General features: G+C 34.6%; 2 protein-coding genes across 2 annotated transcripts; one reads left to right on the top strand and one right to left on the bottom strand.

Moving 5' to 3' along the window:
* The first annotated feature begins 1192 nt into the window (after positions 1–1192).
* On the top strand, positions 1193–3667 carry LOC147548572 (arogenate dehydrogenase 2, chloroplastic-like). The gene is made up of 7 exons (XM_086666324.1): positions 1193–1647; positions 1742–1910; positions 1993–2160; positions 2295–2377; positions 2519–2588; positions 2681–2755; positions 3221–3667. The coding sequence occupies exons 1-7, from the start codon at positions 1193–1195 to the stop codon at positions 3509–3511; spliced, it is 1311 nt and encodes a 436-aa protein (XP_086522450.1). The 3' UTR covers positions 3512–3667.
* Positions 3668–7268: 3601 nt separating this feature from the next.
* LOC147548571 (ubiquitin-conjugating enzyme E2 35-like) lies at positions 7269–11916 on the bottom strand. Its single transcript, XM_086666325.1, has 8 exons — positions 11750–11916; positions 11544–11571; positions 11161–11247; positions 9825–9883; positions 8952–8993; positions 8368–8441; positions 8193–8290; positions 7269–7478 (listed from the first exon to the last, which is right to left on the bottom strand). Exons 1-8 carry the CDS (start codon positions 11783–11785, stop codon positions 7441–7443), a joined length of 462 nt encoding a protein of 153 aa, XP_086522451.1. The 5' UTR covers positions 11786–11916; the 3' UTR covers positions 7269–7440.
* Positions 11917–16404: the final 4488 nt, after the last annotated feature.

Raw genomic sequence — 16404 nt, 5'->3', positions numbered from 1 at the left:
AGAAATAATGTAGTGAATTGGTGGAGTGCAGTCCCTTGTCCCATGTCCAATGAATCCACCTTCACATGATTGTCCACCTTCTTCCTTCCCATTTCCTAACTGTCAATGTTACAAGTAAAACGTGCTATATTTTGACTACATATTATATTATTCATATTTATACATATATAGGTATACATGTCATGCTAGGAACAAGAACTTGAAAATTTTATCTTATATATTCATCTTTATACATATTATATATTCATGTTATATATCCATTTCCAATACTAATTTGAATATAAGGCTTTTCGACTAATTGATTAAAGGGATAAAACAGTTTGTTAAGAGCTTTCGATTAAGACTTGTACTTAAAACAAACTAAATAGTTAGATGTAAGAATCAAATTGCTTTCCGGGTATATTCGGCCAACAAGGAAGAGAAAGAGATATAGTACCATGACACAATCTCTCCCTAAACTCTTTTAGCATTATGACTAATTTTGATGTTTGTAAAGTTTGTAACAATTGTTTATATGGAGCTAGGATCCATTGAAAAGTTTACACGTAGTTCGAACTGAGTCGACTTAAACAGGAAGACAAAATTCATAGAGAGTTGTTTGAAAATGATCCAAAAAGATACCACAAAAATAGGTCTACTCTAACTTAAATAAGAATCAATCGTTTATTGAGATTGGAGAATCCAAGCATGATATAGTTAAGGGTGCTTGTGAATTTTTTTTTTTGATGAGAAGGTGCTTGTGAAATTTAAACCTAATAAGTTGATCATAGAGTTGCCTTTAACCTCCCACATTACTAGGTCTAGGATTACTACTCCTAAATAACCTAGAGACCAATTACACTATATTGTTTAATGGTTCAATATCATTAATCATCTCTCTCTCCCAACATATTTGGCACGACTCCAAATCTCACTAGATACTGATATCAATATATCAGCTTTTTAAATGAAAAAAATCCGATTCTGAACTTGCAATCACATAAATTTCACGTGGTCAACGTCTGTCTTCTGAATAAAATATAAATAAAAATCTAAACAAATCATATTTATCATTAATAAATAAAATAATAATTTTTATGTCGTAAAATGGCAGTTTTGTCATAAACATTTCAACAAATGGGCATTAAAGTACTTAGACATAGAAGGCAAAATAATTCATATATAAAGAACCCACATATCACAATATTTTCTTATGCCATTGAGTGTCTCTCAAAAGGGTAAAGAAAAAAAAAAAAGTTTTTTTTTTCCAATAGAGACATCAATGGCAGCTTTACTCAACCTTTCTTCTCAAACTCAATCAATTTTACCTTCAAACATTTCCCAAGAGACACTTTTTTTCACTAACAATCTCACATCTTCTTCTTCATCATCTTCATTTCCTTCAAATTCTTTCACTAAATTTCCTAAACTTAAGTTAAAATCTTTTCCTCTTAGGAAAACATTTTCCATCACTAACAACCATGTCACAAAATCATCTCAACCCTCCATTACTTCAGATGAAGAACCATTAAAGATCGGCATCGTTGGATTCGGAAACTTTGGTCAATTTATAGCTAAAGCAATTAAAAGACAAGGTCATTCTGTTCTTGCTACTTCTCGGTCAGACTACTCTGACTATTGTCAACAAAATGGAATTGACTTTTTCCAGTAAGTCTAATTCATAAATATAACACTTTTTTAGGTGTTTAAGATATCTAAACCACTTATTTTGATTCTCATGATTTTTGTTTGTTCCATGCAGAAATATTGATGCAATGTGTGATGAACAACCAGATGTCATCTTAGTTTGCAGCTCAATTTTATCAACTGAGACAGTACTACGTAGTATTCCGATACATAAATTGAAATCTGATACAATATTTGCGGATGTTTTATCTGTCAAACAATATCCTAGGAACTTATTTTTGGAGGTAAATAAATTTTCTCTTTTTTTTTTTTGTGATTTTATGGGGTTTTTGTTATGTGAAAACTCATCCAAGTTTTGATGTTCAGATTCTTCCATCAGAATTTGGGATAGTTTGTACCCATCCGATGTTCGGACCGGAAAGTGGAAAGAATGGTTGGACGACTTTGCCCTTTGTTTATGATAAAGTTCGAATTACGGAGAAAACTGCACAAGAGAGGAAATGTGAAGAGTTTTTGAGCATTTTTGAAGGAGAGGTTAGTCTAGTAATTTAATATTATTATTAATTTGGTTGTGTAGATCTACTTTCATGGATGGTTTAGTCAATGGCTTAGGTTTGTAAGAAACCCTAGATTTTATTATTAAAATATCGGTTGTTATTTTTTTTTAGGGTTGTCGAATGGTTGAGATGTCTTGCGAAGAACACGATAGACACGCGGCAGGCAGTCAATTCATCACACATACCATTGGAAGGTAAGGAGAAGTGCTATATCAGAGCCCTAATAGATGTTAGATTAGATCTATTATATAATATTTTATTTACAATCATGTCCTTTGTAATATTTAATTTTCTTTGTTAATTAATTTCTTTTTTTTATAATTTTTATGGGACAGGATTTTATCACATCTAGATTTGGAATCCACCCCTATTAACACCAAGGGTTATGAAACACTCTTGCAACTGGTAATTTTTTATATTTTAATTTAATATTTCATTCATTTAGTAATACTCATCCCTTAATTAAAAATTAATAACAAAATTTTTAAATTTTGCAGACAGATAATACAGTCAGTGACAGCTTTGATTTGTACTATGGATTGTTTATGTACAACGTGAATGCAACAGAACAGGCAAGTTTATTATTGTCATTTCTATTAAACAAATTTAAAAATTACGTAATAGAAATAACTATAGTCCACCACTTCTCTGCAATTCGGAAGTCTTAAGTTCGATCCCATAAAAAAGAAAATTCATGATCTACATATTTAGGTATGAATAAAGTAAAGGTAGATGCGATAGATTTTGGACCCTTTTGAATGACAACCTTAAAGGTAGATACGTCGCCTTTAAGGACTTAAGGTATCCTAAAAGAAATGTTAGAGAACAAGAAAAACTAGACAGATTCTGGACAAAAATCTTATTTGGGTTGCTGTGATTCGTGCTTCCCATGCATCAAATCCACTGAACTGCAAATCACGACAAGTCACATACTATTTCTACCCAAAGTCCGCATAAAATTAGGTTTTTATAGTTCTTTCTTTAATTCATAAATTCGTATACATGAAAATAATCTAAAGGTTGACATTACTCTGCAGATAGAGAATCTTGACAGAGCATTCGAGACAGTAAAGCAAAAATTATTTGGAAGGCTCCATGATATACTGAGGAAACAGATAGTGGAGAGGGTTCCATTACAAGGTGCCCCACAAGGGTCAAAGGGAGCCACCACTACTACTACTACTACACCATACTTCTTACCAAGCAACCAGAATATGAGAGATCTATCATCTTTTGCCATACCACCTCCTCTTTCACAGCAGGAAAAGATTGATGAGTCTGCTTCACAACCTCTCATGACTGGCAAGGATAACTTGGTCCCACACTAGATTATATAAATCATATATATATAATATATTTGAGTAAATCTCAGCCGTCAGATTGTGAATGATCTCTTATCTTTTTTTTTTCTTGTAGAACTATGATAATGATGCCCTGTATTATTGTCAATAAAATTTCGGCTGAATTTTGATTTTATTTTATCACAACACAATTCCCATTTGGTCCTGTAGAAATATTTAGATTCCAGACTCAATCCCAAAAATCGGAAAAAGAACATATTTTTCACACTAGAAATTCAAAATTAACCGTTTAGTCTGTGACGAAATCAAAATTTTATTCACTTCATTTGACAAAAAACCTAGATTTGCAGGAGAACCAAGAGCAGTGTGATTTGGCCTGAAAATAAAGGGGGCCAACCTCAGACTGATGTTGATGTGGCGCACCTCCATTGCGCGGCTTCTTTTCTTTCTTTAGATGACCTGCTAAATGGGGTTTAACCACGTCCTGGTCATCCATTTCTTTTTGGGACAGAGGGCGAGAGAGATATGAACCGTTTAATCAAGTGTAGAGCGAGGGAGAGTCTACCATCAAAAATTGATTGTCTCGCCACTTTAGTCCAACCAAACGGTGACTTTTTATATTTAATTTTCACGTGCACCAAATAAAATCTCAATGAAAGCATTATATTTACCATAATATTCGAAGAAACTATTTTCTGCATATATTCTGTGGCACAACATTTTCACATGGTTCAAAATTTAAGAAAAGAGAGAAAGAAAAAAGTTTGATCTACCCTACATACAATTTCACCACATATTATGAAGGAAAAGAGAAGGCATATTCATGTTGTAAGTGGGCATCGATTCGCCTCACCACTTGTTACGAAGAAAAAGAGCTAGAAAGCATATTCATGTTGTAAGTGGGTATCCATTTTGCCTCAATTTTAAAGCGGTTGTAAATAATTTTGCCTATACAAAGCCATAAAAAATGATAGAGTGGGGCAACATTCAACATAAGCACCATCATTATTTCTGAAGTTCACACGTTTGATATTCCCTTTGAAAGACCCATCCTAACATATAAGACATGACCATTGCAACACAAAAAAAAAAGTACAAGATATGACCAATTTGACATTTTTTTTTAATAGAGGGCAACTAACCTAAAGACTCCAATATTAAAATAAGATTCTCCTGCTCCTCCTTACTAGAATGAAGAAGATTTAAGCACTAATTTATGTAATTCATCTACTATTTTGTTGTTCACATCCTTAAGAATGGAGGACATAATCTCAATGGAGGAGTGTAGGGACTAGAAGTTGATGATATTGACGATCGAAAATCCTAACTTTTCCTTATATTATTTTGTAGTTTAGAGAGAAATATAGACTTTACAAAAAAAAAATTGTGGCAAAAACGCTGGGATGGGACAAGAAAATTCGTAGCATGAAGATTCAACCCAATTTTTGTCTATTAACATGAATTTTCAAGTTTTTTTTGATGAAAGATGAATTTTCAAGTTGATTTATCGGCTTTTGCCACAAAATTTCACGAGATTTTTTGGATTTTTCTGCGAACTGTAACCAAATTTGTCCTTTGCATACTTTTCTCTGCAAAACAAACAAAATCTAAGTCTAAATCGTTTTAGTCATTACATCGTAAAGAAGTAATATAAAAGATGTATTTTCGAAAAAAAAAAAAAGACTTTACCGTCTTACCAATATATCTTTGAAAAATCAACACTTAGTTGCCCAAGTGGTTGATCGTATTGACATAAACACCAAAACCCTAGAGGTCTTAGATTCAATTTTCAAAAGAGGAGGAATCTATGATTATTGAATTTGAGTTATTAAAGGTATAAATAATACTATAAGTTTGTCAGGCTTTAAGCTCTAGGGAAATGATAGAGTGACTTAGAAATTGGTACTTAGAGGGTGACATATTTCCTCATTTAGAAACAAAAGTGGTCCCCACCGTAGTCAAACTTTGAAAAACTCTTGTCTTTTAGTACTTAGAGGGTGACATAAGTTTGTCAGGCTTTAAGCTCTAGGGAAATGATAGAGTGACTTAGAAATTGGTACTTAGAGGGTGACATATTTCCTCATCTAGAAACTAAGCTCTATATGTTGTTGGACTTTTGATCCCTTTAATTATAGGTTTAACTTAGGCGGTTATCGTGCTTATCGCATCATGATGATGTATACATGCTTTGTAACGACTAACGTAGATCATAGTCGATTTCTCAAAAAAAAGATTTACTTGTTGGGTTTGTCGTCCGGTCTAATACACTAAAAGGACTGTCAGAAATCTTATTTTTAGCACTAGACTAACCAAGGATCTCATGCACATAGAATTAAACTAGGGGTCGCATACAATTTATGTCAATTCCTCCCACAAGATAAAAGATAAGAATACTGAGCTTTATCTGCTGCACAGAAGATAAAGAACCCCGAATTTGATTCCTCTACATAAGACACATGAGCACACATCTTTGATCACCGTCGGATGTTAGCTATTAAACGATCAAAACAACGACCTTTTTTTGGCTCTCCTAATAATGGTCTTGGTTTGAGCAATAACCCACTGTCTACATATAATATTTAAGCTTGCAGGCTGTCTAAATATGGAATCTCAAGGTTAGTTTTAGTTTCCCCCGAGATCGTGTCATACTACTTTAAATCCAAATACAAAATGTAATCCAGGGATTTGGATTAACTCGACATAGGTTTTAGTCTATTTTTATTTGATTCTTAGTTCTAACTCAGCTGAATATTCATTATACTCGAAGATAAAGTAAGTCCAAAATAATAACTCATTATTAATAAAGAGGATTCTATTTAATTTAATAAATTTTTTTTTTAAAAGGATTCTGTTTGATATTTTTAAAATAATAAAAAAGGATTCCATAAATGTTTTTGAAATAATAACATTGTGACACTAGTTCCCTCTGCATTGTCACATTTATGAGTAGGCCGGGCATGGGCTAGGCTGGTCCAGCCGGCATAAGAGACGGCAAGCACACCAGGCCATCCCGGTACAACCGTTAGACCGACTAGTCTGAACGTGGGCTTCGAGTGGCTACCATTAGCAGGATAGAAGCACTACGGACACCTGCTTACTACACAACACAACATTACCTTCTACCTTATTATTATCCTGTAACGTGAATTGCTGGCTGCTCCAAGTGACAATAACGTCTATAAGGAACACCAACAAACCAAGATGGAGTCCTCCAACACCACATTTTCTTAAAATCAATGTGGACGCCTCGTTCACGAGTTATGCAGAACCAGTTGGAAGTGGCGGCATCATTCATGACGAGCATGGGGATTTCATAATAGCCTTGGCCGACACCATCAGAGGACATACAGCAGAGGAGTGTGAATGTATAGCGATTCTAAAGGCCATCCAATGGGCTTTGGAGCTCAATATCTCTCATCTACAAATAGAAAGTGACAACCTCAACCTTACTTCTCACCTCAGGGACCAGAGACAGGATATTCATTGGCAATCAAAGAATCATATGGAAGGAATAAGATCTCTCAGCAAAAGCTTCGACCAAATCCAATTCCTATACGGTCCACGGACGATTAATACTCAAGCGGATCAATTGGCCAAATGGGGGAGGAAAAATAAAGTCAGGCGCATATGGAACTCCAAAGAGGCTAGGACGACGGAGTTGGGATTGTAATTCTGTTTGTTGTTTTTCTTTTTTCTTTCTTCAACAAAAAAAAAAGTGTTACAAATGGTATCTTGACAAAAACAAATAAAAGAAAAGTGCTGCCGGAGTAACTAAAATATGGACTGATTCAGAAACCATAATATAAATACCCTTGATCATTAAGATTTTCATATATCAATTCGTTGGTATTTCAATTTTAAACAAATGACATAAAATGTAGTAACTTGCAACAGCAACAATATATAAAATGTTACGTGGGTTGTGGTCAAAAGAGATGACTCTATTTTGCAATCTATCAGGCTCCACTAGCATATAGACGGGTCCATTCCTTTGCTGCAAAATTGAAAATGCAAATGCCAATGACTCAGTCCATGAAGAAACATATAAAAAGTTCAACAAATTTCTGCCGAAAAGTTGTCACTGCATCAGTTCCTTAATACAAAAATACTATTGATATTTGACATCAGTCCTAATTTAATGGTAAACCCTAATCCTAAACACAAGTCCAGTTCAATCTTACTTCGAGATCCCTCTGATACGTGGTACAAGCTGTGTATACAGTATGTTATAGTGTTTAGTACTATTTGACCAGCTAGATACCTCTGCAGTTATGGACAGTGGTACTTTTTTTGGACTGTTTTCCTAGAATATATATTTTCTACGATGCTTAGGAAATAGATATGATTTACTCTGATATATTCCACCTCATAAAACTTACAGATTTTAACTAGTTGACAAAAAAACTACTCAACTAGTCAAAAAGAGTACAAACAACCTAGGGTTACTGCCCAATCTGAGAGTGGACAGCTAAAATTTAATAGCCAAAAAATTTGCAGAATTACAAGCTCTTATTTTGAAAATGGGTTTCAACTTCCTGAGGGACAACTTCCGATCTTTCTATTTTATATTTTCGAGCAATGTCACAACTCAGTGTTTAAGTTGATTGTTTGGTTAGACTGTCTAGAACATCTTATTCTGGAATCACTTCGCCCTTAATATGACTAACGACTAGTGACTACTGAAATCTACGGAAGTTAATAGTCTCACCTGTTTCAACAGCTTCCACCTCATCTGCTTTCCAATGCTTGGCAATATTTTCAGAAAGTGGATCATCTGGATTAGGTGCACTTAAGAGTGCTTGAATGCTGTACAAATACACAAATGAAAAACACTATTGCCGCAAACATTCTGAAACAGGAAGAAAAAGGGTAGGAATCTTTACCTAAGCAGTACTGTTCGGATCTGAAGAGCCGGACTCCACTTATCTTTCAGAATATCAAGGCATATCCTCCCAAGCTGTATTAACAAATCCTCACAGTTCAGATACGGAACAGATCTGTGTATGTGTGTGTAAGCAATATTTAAATTCCGTTGACGGGTTGAGGCGTACGGTTTACAGATTGGGGCACAATTGTGTGAAACGGGTCATCTTGATATTTTTTCATTTAATATTGAAGAAAAACAGTCAGCAAGATTCAAGAAAAATGGATATTGCAGAAGTGAGAGATTTTATTTTGGAGTGTTTGTGTTTGCTTCGTTCTGACTTGGAGTTTATGTGAGACTAAGAACGCCGATAATTGTAGTTTATCTAGACACTTCAAATTTAAAATTGTTGTAGCAAAGTACGAACGAGTATGTTATATTTTTCATCTAAAAACTGTTGTACAGCTTCTACTCCTCGCTTTTTCAAGACGAAACCGCCTTGAGGCACTGGTTTTAAAAACGTTGTGTATGTGTATATATATACATTATATACATGGGGAAGAGAGAGAGAGAGAGAGAACTAGCAAAGCAAGATATGCTTACTTTGTCAATGTTAGGATGGTAGATCTTAGTAAGAAACCGGACCTGTTACAAGAACCCAAGAACAGTAAACAAGGTATAAAAGAAGTCCAGAAAATTCCCAAAGGAAAAAAAAACACATCATAATGGTCCAATAGTCCAATTAGTAATATACGTCACAATTTTAATAGTTCACCCTAGCACTAGATTTCATGAACTTATAAGCCACTAGAAATGAACTCGGTATCATTCTGTGAGCTCAGTTTGCTATGTGTAAAACATAAATCCCTACAATATTATAGTTACATGTAAGGGGAACATTATATCCCCACTATGACTTCATTAAATGTAAGGAAATTATCAATTAATAGTTTCAACCGGTGAAATGACCATAATCCATATTAATGTAAGAGAAAGACGTTAGAGCAAGTTTCTCATGATAATGTAGTTTTCTGTTTCTTCTTTATCAAGGTAGGTATTTTACAAGATGTCAAAGAGAAAAATGTAAACCCAGAAAAACAAGCTGATGTAAGAATTGAATAAATTTCCCATTCGCTTAGTTTCAAAAAAAGAAGCAAGAAGCCATGAACTATTAACTTGAAAAATACAAGTAGTACTATTCTTGTCCGGCTAACTTTCTAAAGTAAAACTTAGACTGGGATATCAATTTGAAATGAATACTCAACCCTAACTTTGCCATTTTAGACCAAGTACGGATGCTCCTCTGTTATTGGATAATAACCTTATGATACTTACTTCTCTGCTTATCTAAGAAACACCACCAACACATTGGCAGGTTAAAATGACTCGGAATGCTCAGGAAATAAGCATCAGAGCCAACTACGTTTAGAAATTATTGGCAATAGATTTCACATAAAAATAAATGAATAGTCATACTTTCGGTGCGGCCATAGGATATTCTTCAGGCAGAAACAATTCCAGCTTAAACACACCTCCTACATAGAATTATAGCACGTCAGTGAGAAAATGAATAGGAGGTAGTAATCAAGCAACATGAGAGTTATTCGTAACAAAACTAGATCACTTCAGTAATTAGTTGTATCATCATGTACCTTATGTATAAACTGAAAATTACATTATTAGCACCTATTAATGCACCACTTCAGTAACAACCCCTACATTATCGCCGAGGATATAGATACACGCAAATGGAAGAGACATTATGCATCTCATCGAGTCTAGAGTTAATGATAAACTAAAGACATGTGGAATATCTTCGTAAGGATTTTTCACCCATCTTACCTCTTAGTCTTGTTTGACGCGAAGACGTTGACATGCAGGAATGCGTGATGAAAGTTCATGCGGGATGAAAGCTCATGCGCGATGAAAGCTCATGCGCGATGAAAGCTCATGCGCGAAAGCGTGAGCGTGATGAAAGTTCATGCGCAAATGCGTGATGAGAGTTCATGAGCGAATGCATGATGAGAGTTGAGAATTCCTTAAACTATTTTGGTAGTTTTGTGCAACTATAACTGAGGAGTCACTTTAGGAATAGAAAATAATACATTAGGGGCTCTAAGAAGTGGCACAATTTGCTTAGTTTAATATAATAAACTTGAAATGCAGGTGTGTATATTAGATACTCATTGTCCCATAATTGAAGGCCAAAGGAGAAAACAGCAATTCCATCCTCATAAATAGCCTCAAAGGTTGATTTTCTTTTAAATTTTAATACTAGAAGACAACATCTTATCAAAACAATTTTATTAAAGTTGAACCACAGAAAAAAGGAGTTTACTGTTAAAAGTTAAAACAGAAGCGGGTCTTTGGACATTTTGGATAAATTTCTTATAACACATTTGAAAAAAAAGAATAGGTCACTACGTTGAAAATAAGTTGAACACTGTTACTTTTTTAACACAACCACCCTCTGTCCAGTTTCTTGGTGAAATGAGCTAAAAGAGCCATCAATATATCTAACTAAGACAAACGAAGGTATCATCTAATCCGTCAAGTAAATTACGGCAGAACAAGAAATGGTTAGAGTGTAACGAGCTTCCTAATTGATCAAAAAACTAATCAGATAGCTTCCCAACAAGCTCAATTGGTTGTGATAATTACTCTTCTCAGTAGACAAATGGATATATTCCTCGAACCTAAGATTTGTTATATCAAACTCGTATATAATACTAGCAGAAAAGATTAAAACAAAACCCACAAATAACACTTTAAAGAAGCCTTAATGAATGAAGAATGTTATCAAGTTGAATACCCTCATAAGGAGATTGTGTTGGTCCCAAAATCATGACATTGAAATATCGCATATTGTCTTCAGATGGAGACGCACTGATTCCTGGAGCTGCAACATATAATATATCGATAACGAATTAAAACAACTTAAACATCACCCCAATTTGAAATAAATTATGACTGAATTAATCTCAAATTCGAAGTAAAACTCTCAACAAAATTTGATTAATGATCTTCAAACATCAGTAATTTAAGTTGATAACTAAAGACATCAAGTAAAACCCTAGAATCGAGTTAAAGAAAGAAATTTCAAATAAGACGGACACGTCAATTGAACATAATTAATGTACGAGTAGCAAAATTAGGTATAAAGAATGGATCAAAGAGAGAGGGAGAGAGAGAGACCTGGTTCACTGAGGAGACGTTGAGTTTCCTGTTTGTTAACGGAACAAAGAAATTTACGATCAAGTACAGAATTCGAAGCTTGAGCATATAAAATAAATTGATTAAGAAGAATAAAACCCTAAATTTTAACATGTGATGAAACTTCAAGAATGAACAAGATCGAGTAGATAGAGAGAAAGATTTCACTAGTAAAGATCGTGACCAACCTTTATAATCCTTCTAGGTAGATTGCTGTTCGCCATTGGAGCTTCGATGAGAGAGAGAGAGAGAGAGTCAATGTCTTTTCTGATCTCTCAGCGGAAATAAGGGCATAACAAAACGGGTGGCGTTTGGAAGAATTTCGGGTATATGGGTTGTGGTCCACGGGTAGGATATTAGACCACATTGCCCATTCATGGGAAGTTATATAGGCATCACATGTTTAGTAGGGGTAGTTAAAAATAAATCAAATGTCGAACAAAATTAAACTAAACCAATATGTACTTTGTGTAAGATGGGCTTCTACATTTAAGTGTGCTCAATGGAAATAGAACAAGTCCACCATCCGTCGGTGTAGTGGTTGGACACCCTCTCTTTAGCTCATGAGGTCGTGAGATCGAGTCTCGATGGAAACAGTTTGCCATCAAAATTTATCCAATGTAAGTTAGGCACTAAATAAAGTAGAGGTAGGAGTAGATGGGCTTTCAGGCCCACCTAAAATGACCCTAAGGGTTACATGGCCTTTAAAGCCCAAGATGCTTTACATGGCCTTTAAAGCCCAAGATGCTTTACTTGGCAGTTATAGTGCTTATCCAGATTCATAATGATAAAGAAAATAAATTTTGAGATACAATATATATTATCCTTGATTATGTATTATCCTTATCCTTATCCTAGATTTCTACCGTATTTAGAACAATATATATTGCTTCCGTAACTTGTGAAAATTTGAAGAATAGCAATATATATTGTATCCATCGTATAAAGAGACATCTGTAATTATTCTCTCTCAAAAGGAAATATATGTATTCATGAACATTATATTGCTTCCATAACTGGTAAAATTTTTGAAGTATAGCAATATATTGTATCTATCGTATCTAGAGAATTCTGTAATTATTCTCTCTCAAAAGGAAACATATGTATTCATGAACATTATAAATGCAAGAGCTCTAGCTCAAGTTGAGTAGAGAAGATCAATACATCTAGTACATGGTATAAGAGCCCAAGTTACTCAATTTAAACATCTCAATTTTTTTTCCAACTGTGGCAGCCAATACTTCATCCGACTCTATTGCAGTTCCCATCACCTGAACTTTACCATTTCCATCCCTTACTAACATCTGTCAATTGGCCTCCATGAAACTTAACCATTATAACTATTTACTATGGAAGAGTCAAATGCTACCAGTTCTAAACAGTCAAGATTTGTTTTGATATGTTGATCCGACTATTCCTGTTCCTACAGCTGAAATAACTAATACAGTTACTTGTCTTTCTCTTCCTAACCCCTCTTACACGCAGTGGTGTTGAGTTGATCAAGCACTTCTTTTGTGGATTAATGCTACTTTTACATAACCATTGCTTGCCCAAGTTGTTGGACTCCAAACTGCTCGTGATGTTTGGATCACACTAGAGTCAACATTCTCCTCTCGAAATAATGCTTGTATCCTTCAACTCCGTCTTCAGTTGCAAACAATTCGTAAAGAAAATTCCGCTATTACAGATTATCTTCACAAGACTAAGTTAATAACTGATGCTCTTGCTGCCGTTATGCATCCTGTCACAGATATTGATATTGTATCCAATACCCTTCGTGGTCTAGGACTATATTATGAAGCCTTTACAACATCGGCGTATACTCGTCCTATTGCTATGTTTTTCTGAACTTTCTGCACTACTTTTAGCCATGAAGCTATAATTGAGGATAACATCAAGCAAATAAATTTAGCACATACAACAACAACCTTCATTGCCAACCATCAGTCATCAATCTACTCAAATCGCTCAAACAATAATTTTCGTGGACGTGGTCGTGGACGCTCCAACTAACAACTAGATCTATTCTAGGATCCCCTCCCGGTGAACGTTCGACCCGTCTAACTTGTCAACTATGTGGAAAGAATGGATACACGGTTGTTCAGTGTCATCAGCGATCCAATCACTCATTCCAACCACAAGATCTGCCTCAGTTGTTTGCAGCCATGCATTTAGCAGCAACCCCTTATGATCAATACCTTTATGTTTATAGTGAGGTCAGTCACCACATGACTCCAAATGCATGACTCATGACAAACCGATCTGGCTACACTAACTCGGATCAAATCATTATTGCTTATGGTATGTGCCTTCCAATCAAAGGTATTGGTAATATCTCCCTTGAAACACCATACACTAAAATTCTTCTTAAAGATGTCTTACATTTACCATGTGTATCCAAAAGTCTCATTTCTGGTTCCAAACTAACTCGAGATCATGATTATGTCTTTATCTTTGATAATTTAACTTTCTTATTAAGGAACGATGGTTCGGGAGAATTGTACTCAAAGCCGGAATGAAGGCGGTTTGTTTCCAATACGTAGCATTGCGCATGGGGTCAACCTGGTGTACCCACTGCATTTTTAACATTGAAAGCCCTTGCTGAAGTTTAGCATATGCGTTTGGGACATCCTAATAGCTCATTATTTCCAATCTACAATCGAATAAATGTTTATTATTGGCATCTAGTTTGAATAAACTAAATCATTGTCCAAGTTGTTTGGCCTTAAAGCATCACAAATTACCTTTTACTTCTTATAATTTTATTGAATCTGCACCTTCATTCCAGATACATTCTGATATTTGGGCCCGCTCCTATAACATCAAATTCTAGTTACAAATACTTTGTTTTATTTATGGGTTAATTCCATTTTGAGCCCCTAAAGATGACCAACTGACCAAAATAGCCCCCTAAAGATGACCAGCTTCCAATATGGCCCCCTTTTTCATCTTTCCGTCGTTTTCACCGTTAGGCGTTAGTGAGCTGGCAATTTACAGCCAGAAATGCCCCTGCCCGTATCTTCCCATATCTTTAATGAAGCACAAAAAAAATTTATAGTCCCAAGGTGGTCAAATCAATTAAAACCATATTTACTTTTCAATTTTAATCCTGTTTGGAGAAGTTGGTTTTCATTTCCACAAAATGGATATAAAAAAAAAAGTAGAAATCTTTGAAGATTTTACTGAAGAAAACTCTAAATCAAGAACAGAAAATGAAGAATAACCTTAAGAAAATGAAGAAGAAGAGGAAGCAGATTCATTAGAGAAAGAAGAAGATGTTGATAGTGATGTTGATGAAGAGAGTGAAAATAAGGGTTTTGTTTCATCAACACCACCAAAAAATGATTTACTTTTAATGAGATATAGATCATACCCATATCGAAATTCTTCAATGTTAACTCGATTTTGGGATTCTCCTTCCATCACTGATGAAGATTCAGAACTGAAAAACAGAGACCTGACTCAAATTGAAAATGAAGATGAGCAAGAAGAAATTAAAGAGAAACCCAAGTTGGATAAACCCCACCTTTCAGTTTTGATACCAAAATCAGATCCAGAAATTGAGAAAAACCTTGGATTTTTCAATGAAAGTTGGAGAAGTGGAAGAAAAAGTAGTACTAAAATCACAGAAGAAGAAGAAGAAAAAAATACTGACAGTAAGATTAACAAGATGTAAATCCGAAGCGGCAAGTAGAAGAAAATCAATGAAAATGGATTCATCTGATGAGATTTGTTATTGGAACAAGAGAAAATCAGGTCTTGATGAACAATGTAAATAAATAAAAAAACAATATTGTATTGTTATGACTTGTTTTTTTCCTATTATTCTTCTTCTTCATTTCTTTCTGAACTTTTCTTATTTTAGATTATAAACTTTGATTTCTTTTTGTCTTTAATCAATTTTATTTTATTTTGATTCCTTAACGATTTATGAATGTGCACAGAGATAATCTCTCTTTTGATTCCTTATTATGTATTCTTCTCCCTTAGGGTTATGTTTTTAAATTAGGGTTATGTTAGAGAGATTTCATTTGGTTCGATCTGATGAGAAGAAGCTAGTTATTTAACAAGATAGGAGATGTTAAAGCCCTAGATCGGTGATGTGTAGTTTCACAACGTTTTCATGGTCTTGTTCCTCAGATCGACAACGTTGTGGTTAGGGTTGATTGTGTAATTTCCGATGACGAAGCATCTGGAACTTCTGCTTCATCGGACAAGACTCGTGGTCTTTTTTCCTATTTGTTTCGTCTGGTTTTTGGTCAAATTGTTAAGGCTCTTCATGGAGGTGTTAGCCATTATCAAGGTTTATGGTGGTTTTAATGGATATTTTGGATATTTATGGTGAGTAGTTGAAGGGGTATTTATAGCCATATTTTGGGTATTAAATTGAAAAGTAAATATGATTTTAATTGATTTGACCACCTTGGGACTATAAAATTTTTTTGTGCCTTATTAAAGATATGGGAAGATACGGGCAGGGGCATTTCCGGCAGTAAATCGCCAGCTCACTAACGCCTAACGATGAAAATGACGGAAAGATGAAAAAGGGGGCCATATTGGAAGCTGATCATCTTTAGGGGGCCATTTTGGTCAGTTGGTCATCTTTAGGGGGCCAAAATGGAATTAACCCTTTATTTATTGACAATTTTTTCAGATTCACTTGGATCTTTTTTCTTCACAATAAATCTGAATTTACTGGGTGTTTCACCAATTTCAACAAAATAACGGAAAATATAATTTCAACCTCTATCAAAGTATTTCAAACAGATGGTGGGGAATATATTTCCAATGCTTTCAAAGATTTTTTATCAACCCATTGTATCTCACATCAATTTTCATGCGT

The sequence above is a fragment of the Eschscholzia californica genome, unplaced genomic scaffold, assembly GCF_041429995.1.
Source record: "Eschscholzia californica isolate CP2 unplaced genomic scaffold, dmEscCali1.0.p SCAF_3, whole genome shotgun sequence".
NCBI lineage: Eukaryota > Viridiplantae > Streptophyta > Magnoliopsida > Ranunculales > Papaveraceae > Eschscholzia > Eschscholzia californica.
Note: the sequence above shows the minus strand (reverse complement) of the source record. Positions and strands in the feature narration are given on the sequence as shown.